At 37.9% G+C, this 26,616-nt stretch overlaps 1 protein-coding gene across 1 annotated transcript in view; it reads left to right on the forward strand.

Annotated features, from left to right (window-relative positions):
• Nucleotides 1-26,616, forward strand: part of LOC114243374 (uncharacterized) — a 113,016-nt gene that overhangs the window by 72,249 nt on the left and 14,151 nt on the right. The window contains exons 2-3 of the mRNA XM_089738980.1: nt 17,803-18,011; nt 25,132-25,267. Of these exons, the coding sequence (XP_089595106.1) occupies nt 17,803-18,011; nt 25,132-25,267 (345 nt within the window). The remainder of the gene's footprint in view (nt 1-17,802; nt 18,012-25,131; nt 25,268-26,616) is intronic.

Raw genomic sequence — 26,616 nt, forward strand, 5'->3', positions numbered from 1 at the left:
TCAAACCCTTATGCTTATATTGGTCTATAGAAACCAAACCACAATACTTCGTGATCTAATGTCGTAAACATCTTCTCTCAAGGTGTTATTCGATTTGTGATGGCCATCAGGTCCAATAATCAGTATTGTTTTTTTTTTTTTTTTCTGAGGTCAGTGTTGATAGGGCATCTTGTGAGTCCGAACGGGTAGGTACCACCACCCCGCCTATTTCTGCCGTGAAGCAGTAATGCGCCTCGGCTTGAAGGGTGGGGCAGCCGTTGTAAATATACTGAGACCTTAGAACTTATATCTCAAGTTTGGTGGCGCATTTACGTAGTAAATTTCTATGGGCTCCAGTAACCACTGGTGGGCTGTGAGCTCGTCCACCCATCCAAGAAATAAATAAAAAAAATTCAAATTTGAAAACGTCTCGGCAAACTCAGTTGGCATTATGATATTATTTATTCAGAGTCGTTCTGCCGGTGCCGGTTCTAAGATCAATCAATGTGCTCTTGAAATAAAAATATACTCGCACAGTTTTAACACGTTACAGTTTTTGTGGTCACGGACGACCACGACCACGTCGACCACGAAAACTGTAACGAATTCGAAACGTCAGAAACAATATAATGATAAACCAAAAGAAAAACACGCGAGCTTAAACCGTAAAAGTAGTTTTAATTATGTCTCCGACTCGCGGAAACCGAAGAATATTTTCTTGCAAACGAACGAACCCGAAATAAAATCGAACTAGATCATTTTTTTTTGATAACGCCATAACTAGCGTTGTGTCTTTAAAGCGGCTAGTTGCCCTCAATTAAAACAAAATAGTATTATTATTCGCCAATAGATGTCGGGAAGAGTTGATTATTGAGATCACGAATAAAACAGCACTTTCTGAAAATAAATCGTAGCTAGATCGATTTATCGCCCCCGAAATCCCCTGTTGTCGTTGGAGCCGTTGGAATCATTGGAACAGTTTTCGAGTTTCAGATTATATATATATATTAATATACAAGAATTGCTAGTTCAAAGGTATAAGATAAGATTATGCAAGTAAGTAAATGTTCTAATTAAATTCGTGCAATAAATAATTGTTCTAACAATTATTTTCGTACAATTATTACGGGACTCAGCTGTTCCGAACGACCTTTGACCTTGCCCAGCCAATTATATCCCTGATTAAAGAAGATTTTGGTTACGTCTAGAACAACCGGAATCTGTTCTCTCTTGGAATTATTTACCAATCCTACATAAAATTGCTTCGATAAATGGCAATATGTAATTACTGGACGCATTGTGTTTTTCATTTAATCTCGCATTTATTAATTTTCATTGCATGATATCCGATTATAATTATGAATGTATAGAAGGTGTTACAAAACAATACGTAAAGCTGAAATGAGATTAAATGGGGCCTTATAAAGAGTCCATTCACAATATTTAAGAACCGTAGTAATGCTGTATAAGCAGACCCCAAAAAAATTTAAAAAGATTATTATGTTCACTGATGTGCAAACTCTTATTTCAGTAAAATTAAAGAGTAAACTACGCAGAATGCTACCTACATTTCTACCTAATTCGCGGAACGATAAAAAATTTGACAATTACGACAAGTGCTTGAGTATAATGACGTCCTTGCATTGAGGTAGCAAACATTTATGAATGAAAAATAGAAAAACTATTAAAGTTGACAATTATTAGGTAAAAAATAGGTACGTAGGCCTTTCTGTTAAACAATCTGGTTCCCTGACATGACAGCTTACTAGGGTTGACTAAGCTTTTGGCTTTGATAATTAATGATATTTTACGGGGTATTTCGTAACACGTTGTATACTTATGAGTATAAAACTATGACAACTGACTGTTACGAATGCTAGACTTGATAATGGAACTTCTTCATTTGACGATAAGTCACTAGAGGAGCTCATAGGGCTTTGTTCTAAATTTGCTAATATTTTAGTGATGAGAGAGGGTATTTTATCAACACGCGGGTAGGCCTCTTAAAGCACTTCTTCTCTGTTAGTTTTTAAGGGTGGGAAAACTGTAATTTTGAAACAAAGTCACATTCATTTGTTACAATACATAGTTATCCTCACCAAGAATGTTTTTTTTTTATTGCCTAGATATGTGGACGAGCTCACAGGCCACCTGGTGTTAAGTGGTTACTGGAACCCATAGACATCTACAACGTAAATGCGCCACACACCTTGAGATATAAGTTCTAAGGTCTCAGTATAGTTACAACGGCTGCCCCACCCTTCAAACCGAAACGCATCACTGCTTCACGGCAGAAATAGGCGGGGCGGTGGTACCTACCCGTGCGGACTCACAAGAGGTCCTACCACCAGTAATTAGGCAAATTATAATTTTGCGGGTTTGATTTTTATTACACGATGCTATTCCTTCACCGTGGAAGTCAATCGTGAACAATTGTTAAGTACGTATTTCATTAGAAAAATTGGTACCCGCCTGCGGGATTCGAACACCGTTGCATCGCTATATACGAATGCACCGGACGTCTTATCCTTTAGGCCACGACGACTTAAAATGAATGAATGAATGAATGAATGAATGAATGAATGAATGTTTCGTAACTGTGAGACGCCTAACAGGCTTTCTGTGCGATAATTATATTATTCGTGACTTAAGTTGCAAGAGTGCGAGAGCTGGGTAAGAACTTAAACACCTTACGGTGAACGATAAAGGACAGAAAGGACAGTTCTTCTAGCGAAGACGTATCATTATTCGATGGATCGAGGGTTCAAATGTTGTTGCTCGGAATTTTTATGTTTTATGTAAAAGAACCCAGTAATTAATATTGCACGTGGACCCTTGGAAAGAGATAATTGGTAAATTTCGGCTTTGTAGAACGTTATTTCAGTGGCGCGAAATACAAATGGTCCGTTATATATTTTTTTATGTTTGAGAGATTACTGGCGGCCCGGAGGCCTTTCCAGTTTTACCAGAGCCGGTGGGCGAGCAAGGGCTCAGCCAGGAGGGGTGGGAATTGCTAACAGCCACCCGAGCGCCTCCAAAGAAGACCTAACAACTCAAGAGTGTTCGCGAATGAATCTACTACCGGATCGCAATCACGAGCCACTGAGAAGATCCGGCGAAAAACTCAGCGGGCTGATGTTTAGGTTAGGTTGCACGTCGAACTCTTTGCCGAGTCCGACGAGTACCTACTCCTAGTGTTAGAGCTAAATGTGTCTAATGCAAGGGTTATTGGATCTGATGGATCCGTAAGGACGTGATCCGGTATCTATTGGGACCGCACAGTGCTAAACTTGAACACCTGACAAACATCACGACAGGGACAGCGCTCTACAATGCCGAAATTATCCGATTGTCTCTTTCCAAATGTCGATATGAAAGGTTTATCACTGGGCATTGTGGCTTTTGTTGAAAACTAGCGACCCACCCTCGCTTCGCTTTGGAAACTGTAATTTATTATTGATTTGTCCACTATTTAATGGATGTTATTATACATAAATAAATAAATAAATACATATAAACCTTCCTCTTCAATCACTCCTATTAAAAAAAACCGCATCAAAATCCGTTGCGTAGTTTTAAAGATTTAAGCATACACAGGGACAGACAGATATAGGGACAGAGAAAGTGACTTTGTTTTATACTATGTAGTAATTTTCAACGGGATTCAGGTTTTTGTCCAGTTCTATTGTATAATAAATACCGCTAAAAATACAAGGACAAACAATATCCTCAGTGAGAAGTGTGGTCACACTAGAAAAACCGAGTTGTTCTCATATAATAAAATAATAACAGTCCAAAAGTGGGATTTGAAGGTAGGCAATAATCAACGATTATTATTTGAAGATACATTTGAATCATGGATACCCCATTCCGAAGTGTCACAAAGGAGAAATTTCGCTTAGAAGTTGTGATAAACTGCCTCAAAGCAGGAAGTTCCGCTACTGATTAGCACAGAAAAGAATTTTCTCGTACATTGCTCGGGGAGTTATGTTCCGACCTTATTTGTGTTATAACATTTTTGCTTTACTTATATATTAGTACGTTAGTATGTTTGTGATAAACTTATTACTTTTTTTTTATGCACATTTATTTTAACTAGTGGTTCCAAGCAGTAGTCGAAATTCGACTATAATTAATTGGAATTGTAAGTTTGTACACTATTATGATTCTATTTTATACTTCTTTAATAACAAATTTCGCCAAGGCTATACTATAAAAAAATATTAATAAAGACAAACAATATTTAATCTATTCTCAATTTGACCACAGACGTCAAGAACAAAAGTTTGACAATAAATAAATAGTATGCATGCGTGTGTTTGTCAAATACATGGTAGTGTGTGTAATGTGTTCTTTATTGAATTAATGTATATTTTATGCATTATTTAAAAAATATATTAGCATTGTGCACTTCTTCTCTATATTCTCTATAAGTGTGGAAAATTTCATACTCCTCCGTCCATGCAATTTTCGTAAAAAGGGATACAAAGTTTTTGCTTCACGTATTAATATATAGATACGCTTTTATTAGCTTCAGACGTATGTATGTTTGTAACGGAATCTTTGAACATGATTTTGACCCCCTTCAAAACGTCTGATTAACTCGAAATTTGGTATACTTATTAAGGACCGATGACAATTCAACATTTAAAAAATAAAATTGAAAATATTTAAATTTTACTAAAAAATGAAAAATAAATGATAATTTAAAAAAACTAACAAAATACGCTTTTATATTCATGAAAATCATTTTTTCTTACACTATTTTTAATTCAAGTTTATTAAAATTTGTTTTCTATTTTTTAGTTGGATTTTTTATAAAAGCGTATTTGGTTAGGTTTTTTAAACTATTATTTATTTAAGCATAACATTGACACAAACGTGGGAAGATTGGTATTTTTTGTTTATAATTTTTATGTTATTTTTAAAGTTTTTGGTTTGTTCACACTAACCACACTAGGTTTATTTAAAAAAGATGAATGTCAATGTCAGTTATTAGTTGTCATACACGAGGCGTCGAAATAAAGATTTTGGCGTTAAAATCCATTGGTTTTCGCCCGACAATCCCACATAAATATTCCCTTTGAAATTCAAATACTTTTTTATATAAATTAATGTAGAAAATTCTAGCCCTTGGGCTAGAATTCTATTAGAATTAGAATTTTCTACTTCGGGCGAAAAGTACTTAATCTATATTCTTTTCGGTACGCCTAACAACATCTATACATCATTGTTTTATAATTTCGAAGATATCTACATCATAAATGCTATTAGTTAAAAGGCCCTTATCTCCATGAGCTCCTAATATTATGTCGTTATTATAAACGCCATTCAGTGAAATTCAAAGACTGACTAGAAAGAGGGTGGACATTTTTATGTGCTTCTAACACCCTACCCAGTCTTCGGTCTATATGTGACCATGGCTTACAACAACACCGAATTGTCGGGAACTCGTAATAAGAACCCTGTACATAATAGTGTTTATAGGAGTATGCAAAATCTCAGTACGATCAATTAAGTACTTAAATCTTGAATAAGTAACAAAGAAAATGACTTTGACATTATAAAACCTATATGGATTATACTTGTGTAATAAACATAGTTATGGTAATGTACCTATTGAAGATTTACAATGAGTGGGCGTAACGCTAATAAAGATTTCTTAACCACAACTTCAGAACGTAAATAGTTATTTTAAGCATTAATATAACCAGCCATAACAATGGCAAAGATAATCACGACAGCTTTAACTAATTAATTTTTAAATCGGTTCAGAAATGTCTGGTTATTTATTATACCAGACACTATCACCTTGACGACCTCTTAATTATAGTAATCCGTAAATTTACCAGTATCAATAGTATCACGTCTTCCTTTACCTGAATTACCTTCTCCCCTCCAAACAGTTTCAGCTTTATCCCTAATTTTTGTTGTTATATTAATTGGTGGTATTACATATGTAACTAGTAGTTTAGTCGACATTTTAGCTCTCTACCATAAAATCAGATTTATATCCTGTGATTTCTTATTAATAGACAGACAGAAAGAAATTCTTCCATAATACCATCAGTAAAATTAGGGATATGGGCCAGAAAGTGTTTGGAAGGTAATTGAAGTAAAGGAAGATAAGAGATTGCTCATACTGATAAATCAAGAGAATACAGTAGATACGCCCTAGATGATAAATAGCCAATCTATTATCATTGTTGGAACGTCTGACCTTTGATAAATCTAACGAATGTAATACATTAGTCTAGACATGTTCCCAATATGAAACTAGTTCATTTATTATACTATCGATGCTGCTATAGCGATCCAATGGAAACTCATGACAAATAGATTTATCTTAAATATTCTCGAAATCCTTGTTATAGAGTATTCAAAGTGATAGTTGAATTGTTCGCTGGTAGATAAGCAAGCAATTATTAATCTTATTTACTATGTTAGTGGAACCCACTGAAATTTTCCCAAAACAACGATGTATCATCGTTAAATAAAGATTAGAAGAGAATTGTTTTCCTTAGCTATTGATAGTACAGCCTTATAACTTAAATAGGCCAATACAAGAAAGGTGAAGGCTATCATAGCTTATAGTCAAACCTTTCGTTTAGTTATTCAATACATTGCTTCCAATGTATTTATTTATTTTTATTTACCTTATTTACTTATTTATTTACATTCATTAACATTTCATATAGTATACCAGAATTAAATAAAAACAATAAGTACAATCTCGGAATAAAACAAAAGCAATAATAAAAATAAAACAAAAAAATCAAATAATGACAATAATAATAAAACAAAAATGATAGAGTAATATTGAATTGGTGCGGAACAAAATGAAACTTAATTTTTTTTTAAACTGATTACGGAATGGGTTTGAATGAGATGAGTTGAAATATTTATTTATTTGTTTATTCAACTTCATGCACAGAGGTACAATGGTCGACTTAATGCCTGAGGCATTCTCTACCGGTCAACCAAGGGTGGTGTATGGAGTCCTGTGATAGGTGCATTACTTTTTGCGAAAATAAGAAAATCCACAATAATATTATAATAAACATATACAAACAGAATCACATACGACAACGTACACAATATTATATCAAATTATCTGAAATAATGTCTTAGTAACATAGTAGGAATTTATTGAAAATTTAATGGCATTTTTAAAGAGCCTAGGATGTCCTGCGATTCCCTTTTATTTTTCCACACTCATGGGCTTTCATAAATGGTGAACCAGTAGTAAGCCACAAAAAATATATTCACATACATTAACACATCGTACCCCGGCCAAAAAGTCCACTACAACATTAGCCATACAGATTATACCTCTTAAATACTTTATGGATATCCACAGAGTATATAAAAGGCATTAGGGTGTTTAAATTAATGCTAATGATGGCAATATCTGAAGATAAACTTAACTTAAGAATATCGCAAGATTCTTCTTCAAAAATGTTATTTTTTATTTGAAAATAATTTAAATGATGCTACTACAGCTATGTCTCAAAAGTTAGAAGTCGTCGTGGCCTAACGGATAAGACGTCCGATGCATTCGTGCTGAGCGATGCACCGGTGTTCGAATCTCAAGCGGGTACCAATTTTTCTGATGAAATACGTACTCAACGAATGTTCACGATTGACTTCCACGGTGAAGGAATAACATCGTGTAATAAAAATCAAACCCGCAAAATTATAATTTGCGTAATTACTGGTGGTAGGACCTCTTGTGAGTCCGCGCGGGTGGGTACCACCGCCCTGCCTATTTCTGCCGTGAAGCAGTAATGCGTTTCGGTTTGAAGGGTGGGGTAGCCGTTGTAACTAAAACATGAGACCTTAGAACTTATATCTCAAGGTGGCGCATTTATGTTGTAGATGTCCATGGGCTCCAGTAACCACTTAACACCAGGTGGGCTGTAAGTTCGTCCACTCATCTAAGCAGAAAAAAAAAGAAAAGTTCGTTTAGATGATGTCTTCTACGTAACACTTGAGATTAGGTTAAATATTTTAATCCTGCGAGAATATTGTACCGCGCTTTCCGAGAAGTACCATTTAAATTGAACAACAAATCCATCAATCAATATACAGCAACCAGTACCCTAAATGCAAATACTCGTTCAATTTGCCAAAATTTAATTTCCTCGCCAGCAGTCATTGTAAACTCCAGTAATTCTGAAACACTCATATCATTTTGGACTCTATTGCTTTGGGGATAAATAGGAAAATCGCTTGCGTTAATCTTGTACGCATTAAATTTTCTGATCATTGTTTTACGTATCAAAGTTTTCCAGGTCAACGTACACGTGACCCCGTGATTTTTTACGGTTTTTGTTTATTTTGTTACCTTCCGATTCTTTTTCACGGATAATTCGCTCCGTCGATAAATTCAAGTGGTGTTTTTTTTTTAAATCGCTTAATGGTTTCCCAAACTTTTTTGAAGGTCATTGCTTTACAAAAATATAATTTGTAACCTTAAAAAAATCGAAATCACGAATTAAGAGTTTAAAGTTAATCATACTCTAATGTAATAATATTATGCTCTCGGTGAAAAAATCATAAAGACATAAATAATAAAATAATCAAATTTGCAAAAGTTATGATATATGTATGCCTAATCACTGTTAGTGCTTTGTGGACTTGGGGGGATAGATACCACCATCCTGCCGTGACAGAAGTCATGTGACCCGTTTTAAAGGGAGTCACAGTGATCAAACAATACCGTTGAAAATTCAACCTTACGTCTCAAGTTAGGTGACATTATTCGCGTTGTAAAGCCCTATCTCTTTCTACCCACTTAAGCAACCTATACGCTATCTCTGTAGACGCACTGTGGATGAACGCAGTGGCTCCAGGTAGTATGGATGAACTCTACTCCGGTGGCGGGCGGTGCGATGTTAAAAACGAGATGATGGAATCATCTCAAACAATTCCACAGAGCACCTCCCATGGAACATACCGTACAAAATACGGAGAGAAGCGAAGTCTCTTCGCAGACGATAGTGTCCTCTTTCCTTTGTAGCAAAATTTTCAAGATTATGCACTGAAAACTGTTTTAAAAGGATGGTGAAGGAACACTACTTATCTGCTTAGTGTTGTTTGTTTGCATCATTATCATTTATCATTTCCATACTGTTGATTTATTATGTGTTTGTAAGTATATTAGTAGTAGGTAAATTAGTTAGTTATATATTTCATATTATATATAAAGGGTATGTATGTCGGCGCGTGTTTTTATAAATCATTAGTTCATGACTAATAAAGATGGGACAACAAACAACACGAGCAAGCATGTCAGCGCGTGTTTTTATAAACCATTAGTTCATGACTAATAAAGATGGGACGACAAACAACAGGTGCAAGCATTCATCGAAAACAACACGTGCAAGATAAAAGTCGTAAACAACATCGTCCCACCACGATACCTTGCTATAAAAACGCTCCGTTGTTGTCTCTCGAGCTCAGAAGCGAGCGAGTCGCCGTGTCAGACAGAACGCTCCTGCGTAATATACGCTCTGAGTTAACATTTCTGGTTTTATTGACTTACGAAGACCACCCGCTTACCATGTCGCTACCCGAAAGTGGAAATACTCCAACATGTATCTGTTTATTTTATAAAATAATGTATAGTACACCGGAACAATCCTGCTATATTATTATATTTTCCAGAATTAGGCGGTTGTCTGCAAGAGATAGCTTTTAGCGATAAGACCGCCTATTGTACAAATGTATCTACTTCTTGACTGTTTTTTGAATGAAAATTGTGTTTTGGTGTGCAATAAAATGTATTCTTTCTCTCTCTCTCTCTCTCTCTCTCTCTCTAAGAAATTGCATACGACAAACACGTTAACTCATTATGAGGTACTTATACAGTACATAAATTTATAAACCGGTATAGAATAATGAATACGATAAAATCGTTACGTATAAATAAACGCAGGAATAAAAAAAATGTTACGCGTAAAGAATATGTAATAGAAAACAGATGCGAACAATCCAAAACGTGATACCGCATAAAATATGCCTCGCCTATTGCATTAAAGTAATATCAGACTCGAGGACGCACTAAGGCTTATTAGTTGCCTTTTTTCCTTATATTTATCTTAACTGTTCGCATTGGACAACCTTTGCAATACAAAATTAGATAATTCGTACTACATTAATGTCGTCACCAATCTTGGGACCCGTGGTTCGCCCATGACTACCTAGAACCACTGCTATCATCCACAGTGCGGTTCCAGAGATATTTTCGGCCACGTACTGTCCGGCTCTGAAATGTAATCCCCTCTATGGTGTTTCCCGGGCGATTTTTTTTCCTACCTAAGCTGATGGTCTAGAGCAGCCTTTCCCAAAGTGGGCGATAACGCCCCCTTGTGGGCTCTGCAGGCTTAATGGGGGGCGGTAATAGACCCAAAAAAATAGGGGCGTTGTGTAGAGGCTTGGGAGGCGAGTTGTAATTTCATCTAGGAGGACTCTTAGACACCGACTGAGCTCTCGCTATAGTTTTTTTTAAGTTAGTATAAAAAATGGGGGCGCTAAAAAATAATTTATTCTCAAAGTGGGCAGTAGACAAAATAAGTTTGGGAAGCACTGGTCTAGAGAGACCCTGTCACCGCTACCGGGCTAGTAGGTGAGCTCACGGGGCTCAAACCTGACAATGTTGCTAGCACGAACCCTAGCAAGAGCCGTGCCTAGCAGAAACTACCACCGGATCGGAAACGCGACCCATTGAGAAGATCCGGCGAGAAACTCAGTGGGCTGTGTCTGAGGGTCAATTTATCCGCCGAACCGCAAGCGACGGGTTGAACGAGAACGATGACCGGTGCGTGAGGTACCTAGAAGCACCGTTAGTGGATCAGGAGGATCCGAGATGACATATTTGGCAACGTCGACTGTTTACCATTTGGTCCGCAGGATCGGCTATGTAGTTACCAGCGGCCACGGTGAGAGGGTTCTCGTGTCGTGCCGCTTTATCGAAGTGAACCCGAGCGCTATGACACGTCCTTAGCGGTAGGCAGCGGCTTGACTCTGTCCCTGGCATTGCTGACCATCATAGGCGACGGTCGCCAGGTGGGCTGCATGCTTGGCAATAAAAATAAAAAAGGTCCAAGCCTTAACGTTTGTATAACGGCTCTCCCGTCCTTCAAACTAGAACCATCAGGTACGGTAGTACATGCCAGTGTAGGCTTATAATTCCCATAGACACAGCTCACTGAGTTTCTCGCCGGATTTTCTCAGTAGGTCGCGATTCCGATCCAGTGGTAGATTGTGCGAAGCATTGCTCTTGATAAGGCTCGTGTTAGCCAATTCTCTCAGGTAGAGCCCGTAAGCTCACCTACCCATCCAGGCGTGGCTGGAATAGCCTCTTAGGCTACCAGCGAATAGGTAGGCAAAAAAGCTCCTACTACCAAAAAGTAGGCAATCGTAGTCCGCTAGTATAATAGTCGGAGGAGTAGTATTTTATGACATTCACGAGAAGAGATGGGTTAGTACTATTCTAGTTCGACACTATCATACCATGGATAGATAGTGGTATTGATATCGTTTCATTTTCACTGTTGATGCTCTTCAGCTTCCAATACTAAATTTTAGGGCTTCGTGTTTTCAAGCAAAAGTAGAATCGTTTTAAAATAATAATAATACAATAAATTCTTACAAATTTTAAGTTGTCTAACCTTTTTAATATTTTTATCATTTTATTTAACGCGTATAGAAACTTTACAGTTCTGGACCCACGCCTCAGTTTGTAAATAGGAACACAGATGATGTGTTAGATCAAAGCAGTTTTTTTTTTCAAGAATCATATACATCGATACCGTTGATAATAGCTTAGAAGATTTTTGTAATCAAAACTCTGATATAATTGTTGGGCTTCACGATCGGACCCCCGGGGACGTTCCCCTGATACATCCCTGGAAGACTAAACGAACGCCACGATTTACCAAATAGTATCCCGTTTACGCAAACAAACCATAAATTTTGAGATTTAAAAAGCTTTTATCTCTTTGTTTGGCAACAGAATCGTTGAATGCGAAATAGCCGTTCGTTGTTAAAGTTCGATCCTTCGTTGTTTTTGTGTTATAAATATATAAAAAAACACGTGTGGCACTCGGGAACTGCCGCGGTAAAGCTATTGCATAGCATTTTTTATCAAGTTGTGCAATTATAATGATACAATGATAATTTAATATTAAAACAATAATAAAACAAGATCACGCTATATTAAACATTAATAAAAGCAAAACATTAACTCCCCTTCACACTCATAAGCTAGACCGCGCAAGAGGGAGATGGGCAGAATTTTCATGATACGCATGCAGTGTGACGTCACGCCACGCGCTTATTCACAAACACTACACAAGCGCAACGTGTGAATGTGTTGAACGCGAGCTACGTAGTAAGCGTAGTGGGGGTGTCAGATTATTTTCGTTACGGAATTTCTTGATTCAGTCGCCGCGGTCAAAGCCTGCGATAAAATCTATGCAATAGCTTAATAACTACGGAACAATAGATTATGTTTGTTTTTTTTTTTTTTTTTTTTATGGTTGAAAGTTTACTGGTGGCCCGAAGGCCTTTCCAGTTTCACCAGGACAGGTGGACGAGCAAAGGCTCAGCCAAGAGGGGTGGGATTTGCTAACAACTGCCCGAGCGCCTCCGAAGGAGACCTAACAACTCAAGAGCAATTGTTTCGCGAATGAATCTACTACCGGATCGGAAGCGCGACCCGCTGAGAAGATCCGGCGAGAAACTCAGCGGGCTGATGCATGGGTTAGGTTGCACGTCGACCTCTTTGTCGAGTTCGACGAGTACGGTTACCGGAGTCCCTAAGCCTGCCCCTAGTATTAGAGCTGAAGGCATTTAATGCAAAGGTTATTGGATCTGATGGATCCGTAAGGACGTGTCTAGGGCGTCGACGGTGACTGGCTCCTGCATGATCAGGATTCGGGGAGTAGTCAGCGGCGGCAACGATAAGGCGATTATCATGACGCATAGCCTTATCGAAGTATCGTTCCGACGCTGATTTCATGTATTTCCGAATTGATTCGAGGCCCAGGTCGTCGTGTAGGTCAACGTTCCTCACGAACCACGGAGCCCCGACAGCTAACCTGCAAAAGCGGGATTGTAGGGATTGGAGGGTGTCTATGTGTGTGCGGGCCGCGTGAGCGAACACCACACTCGCGTAAGTCATGACGGGCCTTATGCAAGTTTTGTAAAGTGTCACCTTGTTCCGAAGGGACATTTTACTCCGCTTACAGATCATGGGGTAGAGTCTACCGAGAATAAACGCGGCACGGTCACGGACTGATTTTATATGCGGGCGGAATGTCATCGATGCATCCAGGGTAACGCCCAGGTACTTGACCTTCCTGGCCCAGGGTATGGATTGACTAAAGAGAGTAATCGGGGGTGTGAGATTCCTCCTCCTAATGCGGGAGGAAATCCGTGTGGAGCTTCCCCTCTGAAATAGCACCGCAGTACTTTTCGCTGGGTTGATGTCTATGCGCCATTTTCGGAACCACTGTCCTAGGGCTTTGGCTGCGCTCTGAAGCTTCTTCGCGATTAGGGACTTATTTCTACTAGAATAGTAAACAGTCGTGTCGTCGGCGAATAAAGCTAAATGGGTCGGCGGCGACCGGGGAATATCGTTGACGAATAAGCTAAATAGGAGGGGTGAGAGGACAGAGCCTTGCGGGACTCCAGCTGTGAGAGGTCGTGGGGAGGAGCGGGTTCCCTCGACTCGATATCGAAAAGAGCGGTTCGACAAGAAGTCCCGTATGATGAGCACGAGACTATCCGGCACGCCCATGTTGAATAGTTTGAAAATCAAACCATTGTGCCAGACTTTGTCGAACGCTTTTGCGACGTCGAAGAAGAGAGCTCCCGTGTATAACGGTTTTGGTCGATTAAGCCCCACAAGAATGTGCTCCGTGAGGCGGTGCACCTGTTGAACGCATGAGTGATTTGTACGGAATCCGAATTGTTCATCGATAAGAATGCCCTTGGATGAGACGAAGTCTCTGAGGCGTTTGTAGAGCAGACGCTCATACAGTTTGCCTAGAGACATGAGGAGGCTAATCGGGCGGTAGCTCGTCGGATGATTTTTTGGTTTACCGGGTTTATGTATGCCGATAACGTCCGCTTCTTTCCACACCGCGGGAAAGATACAGTTCGCCATAGCGGCATTGAAAATAGATGCCAACATCACGATGAGTTGGACGGGTAGAAGTTTAATAACGCGGTTAGATATACCGTCGGAACCGGGAGCCTTGCGAGGACGTAGGTCTTTGATCAAGTCTTTAACTTCTATCGGGGTGACGGGTGGTAACGCATCCGATGGTGGCAAGGAGGCTCTGCGTTCTACCTCACTGTCTACTAATTCTACATGAACAGGGTCCACGGATTGAGTGCTGGGCGTGCACTGGGTTTGCAATGTATCGGCCAGCAGCTCTGCTTTTTCGTCATCATCGAACGCCGCGAGTCGGCCTGAGGGGCCTACGAGGGGGGGCATAGTTACTACCGTATCCGATTTGAGAGTACGAGCTAAGCGGTAGTAAGACCTTTGGGAGGGCGCGAGTCCTTCTAAGAAATCAGACCATCTGGCATCTCGGACTTCGGCGATGCGAGACTTTACGTCGCGTTGTAGGGCACGCATTCGAATACGATTTTCCGCGGTAGGATACCTGTCGTAGGCGCGTATCGAGGCGTTCTTAGCTCTAAGGAGTTCCCTAATATCGTCGGACAATATTATGTTTGTGCGCGACCAAGTGGACTATCAATAATTGAAATTAAAGAAGACTATCGCGTGGTGTATAAATTGTGTAATAGCCCTTTCAGACAAGACAAGATTATTTGTGAAATTCAGTAGGAAACGATGCTATAAAACAGTTGAAAATATTAATTTTAAGTTCTATTCAAAGTATAAAGAAAATAATTATTCAGGTATACATTTTTATTATGATTTTTTTATTAATAAAAATTATAAAAAAAACTACTTTACAAAGTTATCAACTTTATTTTATTCACAATGTTTATAAAAAATATATAATAATAATATACAAAGACAAGAGCTATTTATATGAATAATAATAATAACCGTCATCACGTAGACTATACATTAGACACTGTATAGCCATCATACTAAGACTATACATAAATAATAAAAATCTTACGTTACGGACGTTTTTTCCCAGTTAGGGTACCCCTCCACATCGTCCGATAAGGAACTTCGTTCCAAAAATCACAAAACGTACTCAGTTCTTAAGTTTTTTCTTAGTTCTTTGTCACGCTCATAGATTGGTACCACTATTTCTGCAGCACAGGATCCATTAAAAGCAATCGCTATACCAAACAAACAATAATATCTTTGACTTCAGTTTCCAAAGAGGTATGTAGTACATAATTATATTCCCGGTAAAAACTAGTACCGTAATATGAGCAAGCGGCATTAAAAAAAAATAAAGTCATCGTGGCCTAAAGGATAAGACGTCCGGTGCATTCGTATCGAGCGATGCACTGGTGTTCGAATCCCGCTGGCGGGTACCAATTTTTCTAATGAAATACGTACTCAATAAATTTTCACGATTGACTTCCACGGTGAAGGAATAACATCGTGCAATAAAAATCAAACCCGCAAAATTATAATTTGCGTAATTACTGGTGGTAGGACCTCTTGTGAGTCCGCACGGGTAGGTACCACCGCCCTGCCTATTTCTACCGTGAAGCAGTAATGCGTTTCGGTTTGAAGGGTGGGGCAGCCGTTGTGACTATACTGAGACCTTAGAACTATATCTCTAGGTGTGTGGCGCATTTACGTTGTAGGTAGGTAACCACTTAACACCAGGTGGGCTGTGAGCTCGTCCACACATCTGAGCAATAAAAAAAAAAAAAAAAAAAAAAAAAAAAAAAAAAAAAAAAAAAAAAAAAAAAAAAAAAAGCGTGCGTCTTCGGATGCCAGACAAAACTATTTAAGTTATACTTAAGTTGAACTACCTATTTATTGTTGAATTTGCTTAGCTTGAGAAACGCTTTGGTTATTACTTAAATTTTATGTGTATATTATTAAGATAATGTAAGGAAAATTGTAACATAACTTGAAAAAGATATATAAATAGTTAGGAGCTACATACATTGACTCAGTACCACTGCCGTATGTGTGAGAGAAAGAGAAGCCAAACAGACTGACGCCGTAACGAAGCAGTTTACCGTCCCATAAGAAGTTATCACTTCAAAAGCAATAATTATCTTTGGCAATTTATAACTGCCAATTTTTTTATTTGCGCAAAGTCAAATAATACTCTGTAATAATAATTTTAAAAATATTATCAAGTAATCTTTTCGTTAAACCAAAACAGAACGTAGCTGTTTAAAATTCCACAATCAGCTTGTAGTAATTAAATTGGTGCATGAATTCTGAATCTGACAATTAATTTAATTCAATCGCCCCAAACTCTTTTAGGATTCTGTTGACGTCCGACAAAATGAATTAACGAAATCGCAGTTTCAATTTGTTTTCAGTTTCCAACAAAAAAAAGTACTAGGCAATAATAAGTTGTAGAAAGTATTAAGTGGCAGATTTGAAGAGCGAAAAGCTACGTTGAATGTGACGTCATTTAACTTTACGGCCTAACTTCTAACGAGGTGTCATAAAGTGGGCATTTACTCACCTCGGTTAGGTAAGCAAGGTAAAATGTACCGAACGATATCGTAAAATCTTATGATGTAACTCCTGCTGTTTTTGATGCCCTGGTACATTTGTGAGATGAAGCGAAATGGTGCTTTCAAGATGTTTCGGGCGGCGATCGCGAAGAGACAGATTTTGTTTCACATTTTTTAAATTAAAATGCACTTTTATAGGTTACAGTGGTATTTTAGAACACTAGTTCTTAGCTACTGTATATTTAGGAAAGAATTTCAATGGTTTTCTTTTTTAAAGTACGTCATTTAGAAAAGTTTTTTTGAAGTTAAATTACATTTTATAAGTGATGATTTTAATCTATGGTATGGACATGTGATGAGACGAAATGAAAATTAGGTTGGTAAGAGTGTATTAACTATGAATGTGGAAGGATATAGAGGAAGAGGTAGACCTAATAAGAAATGGATGGATTGCGTGAAAGACGATATATGTAAGAAGGGAGTGAACGAAGAAATGGTATATGATAGAGGAGTATGGAAGGAGAAAACATGCGCCGACCCCAAGTGACTGGGAGAAGGGCAGGCGAATGATGATAATGAAGTGATGATTTTAATCGGTCTAATTTTGGGTGTTTTCCTATTAGATACTAATACATACCACTTGATACTGTTAGATTAAATGTTCCTATTGGATAGTAATATCTATCTTGATACATATTACGATATGCTAATACGCATTCTCACTAAGTTAGGTCCAAAGGAAATTGTTCCTTTTTATAAAAAAAAAATCAAGTTCCTATACACCCGATTTCGTTTGAACCTGTGTTAATCATTGCTGCGGCTAGAGAAAGGTTCGGATAATCTATATATATAAAAATGAATTGCTGTTCGTTAATCTCGCTAAAACTCGAGAACGGCTGGACCTATTTGGCTAATTTTGGTCTTGAATTATTTGTGGAAGTCCAGAGAAGGTTTAAAAGGTCGATAAATGAATGAAAATGTTCGGAATTAAATAAAAATAACAATTTTGTTTTTCCTTTGATGTATCCCCTGTCGGACGGATTCCTTTTGTTTGTTTTAAGTTTATTTTATACATAAGTTTAGGTTTTTATTTATCGATTGAGGCACTACGAAATCTGTCGGGTCAGCTAGTAAATAATATTAATATATTTTTCCTATCTTTCACAGGTACAGTGAATAGTCTCAAATCTCTGCAGATCCACGTTCCAAAGGCGGTTCTAACGGGTACCGACGCGGAACTAATGTGCACATACGAATTAGAAGGAGCATTGCTATACTCAATAAGGTGGTATAGGAACATGATAGAATTTTATCGGTATGTACCCAAAGAGTCGCCAGCCACCAAAGTCTTTCCAGTCGCAGAAATCAAAGTGGACGTGAGTATTATAAAAGTCTCTAAATAAATTTTATTTATTCGCTCTTAGATACAGCCATCTTTGTGTGCTTTTTGAACTGTGTTGGCGCACAACCCTATAGCTCGCATCGTGTTAGCGGTAATTGCAATCCTTTGACATCACAATATCAATGTTAGGTAGATCTTTTTACTGGTAATAGGACGTCTTGTGAGCCCGCACAAGTAGGTACTACTACCCTGCCTATTACTGCCGTGAAGCAGTAATGCGTTTCGGTTTGAAGGGTGGGGCAGTCGTGAACTGTAAAAACTGAGACTTACGTTGTAGATGTCTATGGGCTCCGGTAACCACTTAACACCGGGTGAGCCGCGAGCTAGTCCACGAGCTGGGCAGACGAACTGAGACCGCTTCACCTAAATATTGATTGGAACCCTTAATGACATAATAGTTGATTCTTTGAACACAGAGACTTAATTTAAGGCACATATGATTGAGTACATACTACAATGGGAATCCTATTTGTAAATTTCATATTGAATCAACGTTAAATCAATTTCTTCTCAATTCGATATACTGATTCTATTTGACTTTTACGTTTCGCGTTAAAATCACAGAGCTTACATAAATTTAGTGTTTATCTTGCGTCCAAATGTTTGGTTTATCTGGATCTCGAAGTTGGTGGTATTACGCCGACTATTAGCAACCAAGTTATACTTGAGTGAACAAACAGAAACTTGAACGTCATAATTATGTGCCTCTAGTGAATTTGATTTAAGTACGATGTAGCCTGGGATGGTTTAAATATCAACAGAAAAACTTGTATTACTTGATACACTTAACAAGGATTGATATATTGGCAGAGACAATGCCAATACTTTACCAGTCAAAGGTTGATAAAGCATTAGGCGATGGTAGGTGTATTTGGATGTCACATTTATCAAACACCCGTACCTACAATTGCAATTTCAAGTACTCGTGGCCTAAAGGATAAAACGTCCGGTGCATTTGTATGTAGCGATGCACCGGTGTTCGAATCCCGCAGGCGAATACAATTTTTTCTCAAAGAAATACGTACTTAACAAATGTTCACGATTGACTTCCACGGTGAAGGAGTAACATCGTGTATTAAAAATCAAACCCGCAATATTATAATTTGTGTAATTACTGGGGGTAGGACGTCTTGTGAGTCGGCACGGGTAGGTACCGCCGCCCTGCCTATTTCTACCGTGAAGCAGTAATGCGTTTCGGGGTTTGAAGGACGGGGCAGCCATTCTACTGTTAAAGCTGAGACCTTAGAACTCATGTCTCATGGTGTGTGGAAGCATTTGCGTTGTAAATGTGCTTCAGTAACCACTTAACACCATATGGGTCGTGAGCTCGTCAACCCATCTAAGCAAAAAGCAAACAAAAATTTAGCAAGGAAAAATTTTGTTCACTACCAGAAGTTACTCAATCCATAAACACGCCTATTCTCAGTATAATATCAGGTGGGATAACCGTTATATACAATATAATTAAAATTTCGACCCCATGCCTCAAGATGACAAATGGCATTTGCATTATAACATCAATGGACCCCCGCAACCGCTTCATCTGGATGGGCCATAAGCTCGATCAACCATTTACGCCAAATTAATAATAACAAATCACGCACGGACATAAGGCCCCAATTTAGGATTCCCTCTGTTATGAGCATCAAAGACTAATAAACATACTTACATATATATGTTTAAATATATAGGTATGTAGATAATAAATACCCAGACAAAGATCAAACGAACCGATGTGGGAATCGAACTCACGACCGTTGGCGCAACCGCCAGGGCTGATAACTTGTTTAAAATCGACACAGTTCCAATTCAGCCTCAATCATAGTTATTAGAGTGTGTGTTTGTTTGCCGTATCCCCTACGAGCAATCGTATAAAATTGGTTCCCATCCCGCGTATGAGATGGTCGGTCTTCTGACGGAGTTCTAACAGGTGTTGTAGTAGATCTGGAATGATGATTAGACCGCAGGGGCGTGGTTGCCAAACCTGTCACTTTGTTGTGAGCGTGATAAAGGCTATTTATTCATAGCTATCTTGGTAGCAGACGCTTCACGACTGAGCCTAGCTCCGAAGGTTGACGCGAGGAGGATCAGCACTGCTGGTGCGGTGGCCTACGATACTAGGTCTTCGCGCCTCAGTCGATAACCGGTCTGTGGACTCCAGCTATCGAGGCTTTGGCAGCAGTGAAGACTTATCTTCCAATCGGGATGCGCCTTTAGGTTCAAGCATCAGAAATCTCTCTTATAAAGTCTGCTTGCAATAACCATTAATAAGTCTCAGAGCTAGTCGTTAAGGTGGCACGCGTTAAGTTAATGGAGGAATACCTCTTGTATGGGTAGTTTTATATTGCCACCATCGCAATATAGTCGTGGCCTAAAGGATAAAGACATACGGTGTGAAACTGTATTTAATGTTCCAAGTCCGGACGCAGACACTAATTTTGTTTATAATAGGGGTTAAAGAATGAAATTGTCGCTTTATTGTAATAGATACTTCGAATTGACATAGAGCCTTCATGGTTTGAGATTTTTGAGTGAAACTTTTTTCAAACGGTACCTATGAGATTCTTCTTTTTTTAAAAGTTGCAACATTCGATTATCGACTTTTAGTTGTTTTTTTTATTCAACTTAAACAAGAAAGATGGATACTTTGAAAATTCGAGTGATTTTTGGAACGAATGCTGCAGAAACAGCTTACAATGTCAATGTTGCGTTTGGAGAGGGGACTGCTGATGAACGCACCGTGCGATTTTGGTTTAAACGCTTTCGTGATGGAAATTTTGATTTGAAGAACGAACCACGTGGAAGACCGCCCACACACATGTGAATAACAATGAATTGAAAGAGATGGTGGAAGCCGATCCGAGCCAACCTACCCAGGAATTAGCGGCATGGCTTAACGTTACCTAAACCAACAATATAGACTCGTTTGCGTCAAATCAATAAAAGAAAAAAATATGACAAACGAATGCCTCGTGATTTGACTGATCTTTTTTTTTTTTTTTTTTTTTATTGCTTAGATGGGTGGACGAGCTCACAGCCCACCTGATGTTAAGTGGTTACTGGAGCCCATAGACATCTACAACGTAGACGCGCCACCCACCTTGAGATACAAGTTCTAAAGTCTCAGTATAGTTACAACGGCTACCCCACCCTTCAAACCGAAACGCATTACTGCTTCACGGCAGAAATAAGCAGGGCGGTGGTACCTATCCGCGCGGACTCACAAGAGGTCCTACCACCAGTAAAATCCATCTCTCCAGACATAAACGCGTGTTGAAACTTGTGTTGCCTTGTTGAATCGATACAAAGATAAAGGTGCATTGGATAAAATTGTGACATGTGATGAAAAGTGGATTCTTTACGATAACCGTAAGCGAAAAATGCAATGGCTGGCCCCAGGTCAAACGCCGCAACAGTGTTCTAAAGCATAGCTTACCAATAAAAAGGTAATGGTAACTGTTTGGTGGTCTCAGCGTGGTCTTATTCACTATAGCTTTCTCCGATCTGGTCAAGCAATAACGGCAGATGTCTACTGTGCCGAACTCCGAACCATGACAGCAAAGCTTGCAGTGAAACAGCCCCGACTCATGAATCGATCTTCACTATTATTGCTCCATGATAACGCGAGACTTCATACAGCATGAAAAACCGTTTTAACTCTACAGGAAGTGCAATTAGAAACCATTCGTCACCCACCGTATTCGCCAGACGCCTTCCTCCAACGGACTACCATTTATTTCTTGCTTTGAAATTTCCCACACTTATAGAAAATATAAAGAAGGAATGCTGGAAGTTAATATTGTTTTTTAATTATGTATAAAAAATACATTAAATCAATAAAAAATAACATTACACACACTACCATATTTGACACACAGCATATGTAATAAATACTCTTTTGTTTATAGTTAAATTCTGTGGTCAAATTGAGAATAGATTAATATTGTTTGTCTTGAACATTACTTATGGCTTGGCGAAATCTGGGATTATAGAAGTAAAGTTATTGACAATAGAACTATAATATTGTTCAAACTTATAACTTAAATTAATATTTATAGTCAAATTTCGACAATAGTTATTCTAATGACATTATTCTTTTCCACGATTAAGTACTCGTAATATAAATCAAATCCCCAAAAAATATTTTTGCATTTGCCTTGTTAGTTGTAGGACGTATTGTGATTACAAACATTCAGTCTGTTTGTAATTAAACGCAGAGTATACCTCCCAACTACATTCTGCAGCCGCTACGTAATGGTCCATTCGAATTAGGTACGATATGGCCTATTTCTACCGGAAATAAGTCGTGCAATACTGCTTGAGCGATGTATCAGATAACACAATAGCATTGTCAGCGATGTCAGGTCTCAAGCCTTACCACTTAAGCTCCACTCACATAGCCTATGAACTAAGAATACCTCCCCAAAATGCATAACATTGGATGTAGTTAAAAAGCATACACGTTATCATCATTTTAGGTGAGGATATTAAGTTGAAATAATAAAATCATTGTATTTTTATCGACTCTTTTTCTTTATTGCTTAGATGGGTAGACGAGCTCACAGCCTCACCTAGTGTTAAACGGTTACCGGAGCCCATAGAGCAAAAACCAAATCTACAAAGTAAATGCCTCCACCCACCTTGAGATATGAGCTCTAAGGTCTGGAGTACAGTAAAACGACTACCCCACCCTCCAAACCGAAATGCATTACTGCTTCACGGCAGAAATAAGCAGGGTGCTGGTACCTACCCGAGAGGACTCACAAGACTTCCTGCCACCAGTAAACATTATAGTTTCTCTGTTTGTTTGCTTATGCACGTAGTCTCCGGAAAATAATGTTATGTAGCCCTTCTCGTATTTCACAGGCACATAGAAAATAATTTAAAGCAGAATATATGATGCATGATATGACTTTGTTACATTATAATCGAACGTATCAAAATGTTATCATTGTGTAGAGTTATTAGGAGTTTACTTGTAAATTGTACAGTACTTAAACAATATTATTATTAAAATAGAAGTACCTCTGACGCTTTGTTACTTTTTCACGCTTTAACGCTCAAGCCACTCATTCCATTTTGATGAAATTTGGAAAAATGGCAGTGTGGTTTTGGTAGGCAGCGGCTTGGCTCTGCCCCTGGCATTGCTGAAGTCCATGGGCGACGGTAACCACTCACCATCAGGTGGGCCGTATGCTCATCCGCCTACAAGGGCAATACTAAAAAAAGAAAAAAAAAATTAAAAAATATATAATATATAGGCTACCTTTTATTCCACTGCGAAGTACGGGTCCTCTACCTACGTGATATTAAATGTAGAGAATGCAGACGCAGCTACGAGCAAAGAGCTATATATATTTTTGAACAAAAGAATATTTTAAATTTGGCGTATTCATGAATCGACTGCACAATAGTATAGAATGAATTCAGTGAAACATCCCAGTACTTAATCTGCTGTAACATTCTGATGTGAAAACCGTAAATTATTTTCGCTAATGAATCTTTTGCATTAATTATTAACCGCATTTCGTGTTTCATTGTTTGCACTTGTTGATTTTAATGCGAACACATATGACATTATTTTAAATTCTCTGTTTTTGAATCGAGAATGGATGTTGGAAAAAAATGTGCTGTACATAAAAAATGCGAATTGCGTTTTTTTCTCTGGTGCTAAAAGAAAAATTTAATCTTTATTTATTTATTTTTTCTTTATTTTATTCATAAATATTGCAACACTGTAGACTTTAAATGGCCAAATAAAACAAAAAAATTGCATTATTTGCAGCAAATAAAATTTTAGTAGCATAGATAATTTTATTATTACCTACCACTATTTACTCTGCACTATCTTTGGTTGACAGGTAGAAAATGCCTTAGGCATTAAGTCCGCCAATGTAAATTTTACATGAAGTGTAATTAATAAATAGATATAGTAAATTGAGTGAGAGTAAATTGGTCAGTCAATAGAGTAAAGAATAAAGCAAACGCTAATATATTAAGAATACAAGTATTCTTCTCCGGTTATAGGGTTCGTTGTATATCAGTTTTCCAGCTTTCAAATTCTATCACATAATTGCTTCCGGGCCTACGAAAGGCATTGGTACCTACTCGCCTAAGCTCATAATGCATTTTATAGGCCCTTATCAATTATACTTACTCAATAAAACCTGTAGTTATATTAACATTAGTAAAAGTATTCGCGAGCTTCTTCAAAAGATTTTTGTGGGGAGTATGTAAGGGCAGTGGCTTGGTTATGCCTCTAATATTGCAGTCCTGCATGAGCAACGGTAACCACTCACCATCAAGCGTGCTGTACGCTTTTTTTTTTTTATTGTTTAGTTGGGTGGACGAGCTCACAGCCCACCCCGGTGTTAAGTGATTACTGGAGCCCACAGACATCTACAACGAAAATGCGCCACCCGCCTTGAGATATAAGTTCTAAGGTCTCAGTATAGTTACAACGGCTGCTATAACTTTCAAACCTGGTCTGTCTACAATAGTAACACGTTCGATCTCTCACACGGCGTAGTTACGTTGGATAAGAGAATGCAAATGGAGTTGTTTAGTGGGTAGAGCCCTAAAACTTAATTATCAAGTTCCACATAACCTCGTCTCCTTTAGGCGCAGAAACTTCGAATGAAGCTCTGCACCCTGTCAGAAAAAAGAGTACCATTGATAATTTTTATTTGCATAGATGGGTAGATTAGGCCACGGCGACTTCTAATATATATACTTCTATACTAATATTATATTATATTATTATATTATTATTGTTATTATTATTGTTTACAAAGAGGAAATATTTGTTTGTTTGTTTGTATCGAATAGGCTCCGAAACTACTGAACCGATTTGAAAAATTATTTCACTGTTTGGAAGCTACACTATTTCCGAGTAACATAGGCTATAATATTTTTTGAAAAAAATTAGGGATACTTACTAAAACTCCAATAATGTAACCCAAAGTGTAAAAAAATTACCTAAAATATTCTTATAAGTGTTCTTTTTGGTAAAGACTCGAGCGGAGCCGGAGCGGGCCGCTAGTATACTATAAATACAAAATGATTTCAATTTACGTGCATCACATTTTTTACAGGTGGCAGCATCCGATCAAAACAAAGTAGTGCTGACAGAAGTCGATAGAACACTAACCGGAGAATACCAGTGTGAGGTTTCAGCTGACGCTCCTCTCTTCCACACGGATATTAAATCTGCCGAGATGGTAGTTGTAGGTATGTATAGATCAAACGACGGGCGTTTGCTCCTAAGAACCAGAGTTAGCGGGAAGGTCACGGATTCACCCAGCTTAGCCATGGAGTCACTGTTATAGGCTGACGGTGTCTAACTTAATCAGTTGACGTGACCACCGCTTACCACATACTAGGATGGATAATCGATTTCGGATGTCATTGGATAATTTACAACGTGTTACAAAATACCCCGTAAAAAATATAATTAATTGTCAAAGCCAAAAAGTTTTGTCAACCCTAGTAAGCTGTCATGTCAGGGAACAAGATTATTTAACAGAAAGGCCTTCGCATCTATTTTACTTAATAATTGTCTACTTTAATATTTTTCTCTATTTTTCATTCATAAATGTTTGGTACCTCAATAAAAGGATGTCATTATAATATAATATTCAAGTACTTGGCTTCAAAAAATGTCAAGTTGGAAAAAAAAAATGTATGTTGTCAATTTCAAACCTTCAAATCGATATCCTACAACTATTGCGAGTTTTTTTTTTAATGTAGGTACATTCTGCGTAGTTTACTCTTTAATTTTACTGAAATAGGGTTTGCACATCAGTGAATATAATAATATTTTTTTTATTTTTTTGTGGTATGCTATACAGCGTTACTACGGTTCTTAAATATTGTGAATGGACTCGTTATAAGGCCTCATTGAACCTCCTTTCGGCTTTACGGGTAGTTTTGTAACACCCTGTATATGATTCTCAAAGAGGACTTGGAGGACAGATATTGGTTGTACCGAAACAGAACTTAATTTTTTGTAAAATTTTAATAAAGAATACCACCAACTTACTTTCCAAATCAACATTTTCTGTATACATTAAATCGAGTCTTTTTCATCAATGGTCATCTATATATTAATACGTGAAGCAAAAACTTTGTATCCCTTTTTACGAAAATTGCGCGGACGGAGGAGTATGAAATTTTCCACACTTATAGAGAATATAGAGAAGAAGTGCACAATGCTAATATTTTTTTAAAATAATGCATAGAAGATACAGTAAATCAATAAAGAAAACATTACACACACTACATACCATGTATTTGACGCACACACGCATGCATACTATTTATTGTCAAACTTTTGTTCTCGACGTCTGTTGTCAAATTGAGATTAAATATTGTTTGTCTTTGTTAATATTTTTTATAGTTTAGTCTTAGCGAAGTTTGTGATTATAGAAGCATAAAATACAATCATAATAGTGTACAAACTTACAACTCCAATTAATTATAGTCGAATTTGGACTACTTCGGGACCTCTAGTTTGATGAAAAACCTCTCACGCAAGTTCAATCGACTTTTTTTTTCGTTAAAATAACACACGTCACAGT

Source organism: Bombyx mandarina, chromosome 28 (assembly GCF_030267445.1).
Source record: "Bombyx mandarina strain Sakado chromosome 28, ASM3026744v2".
Lineage (NCBI taxonomy): Eukaryota > Metazoa > Arthropoda > Insecta > Lepidoptera > Bombycidae > Bombyx > Bombyx mandarina.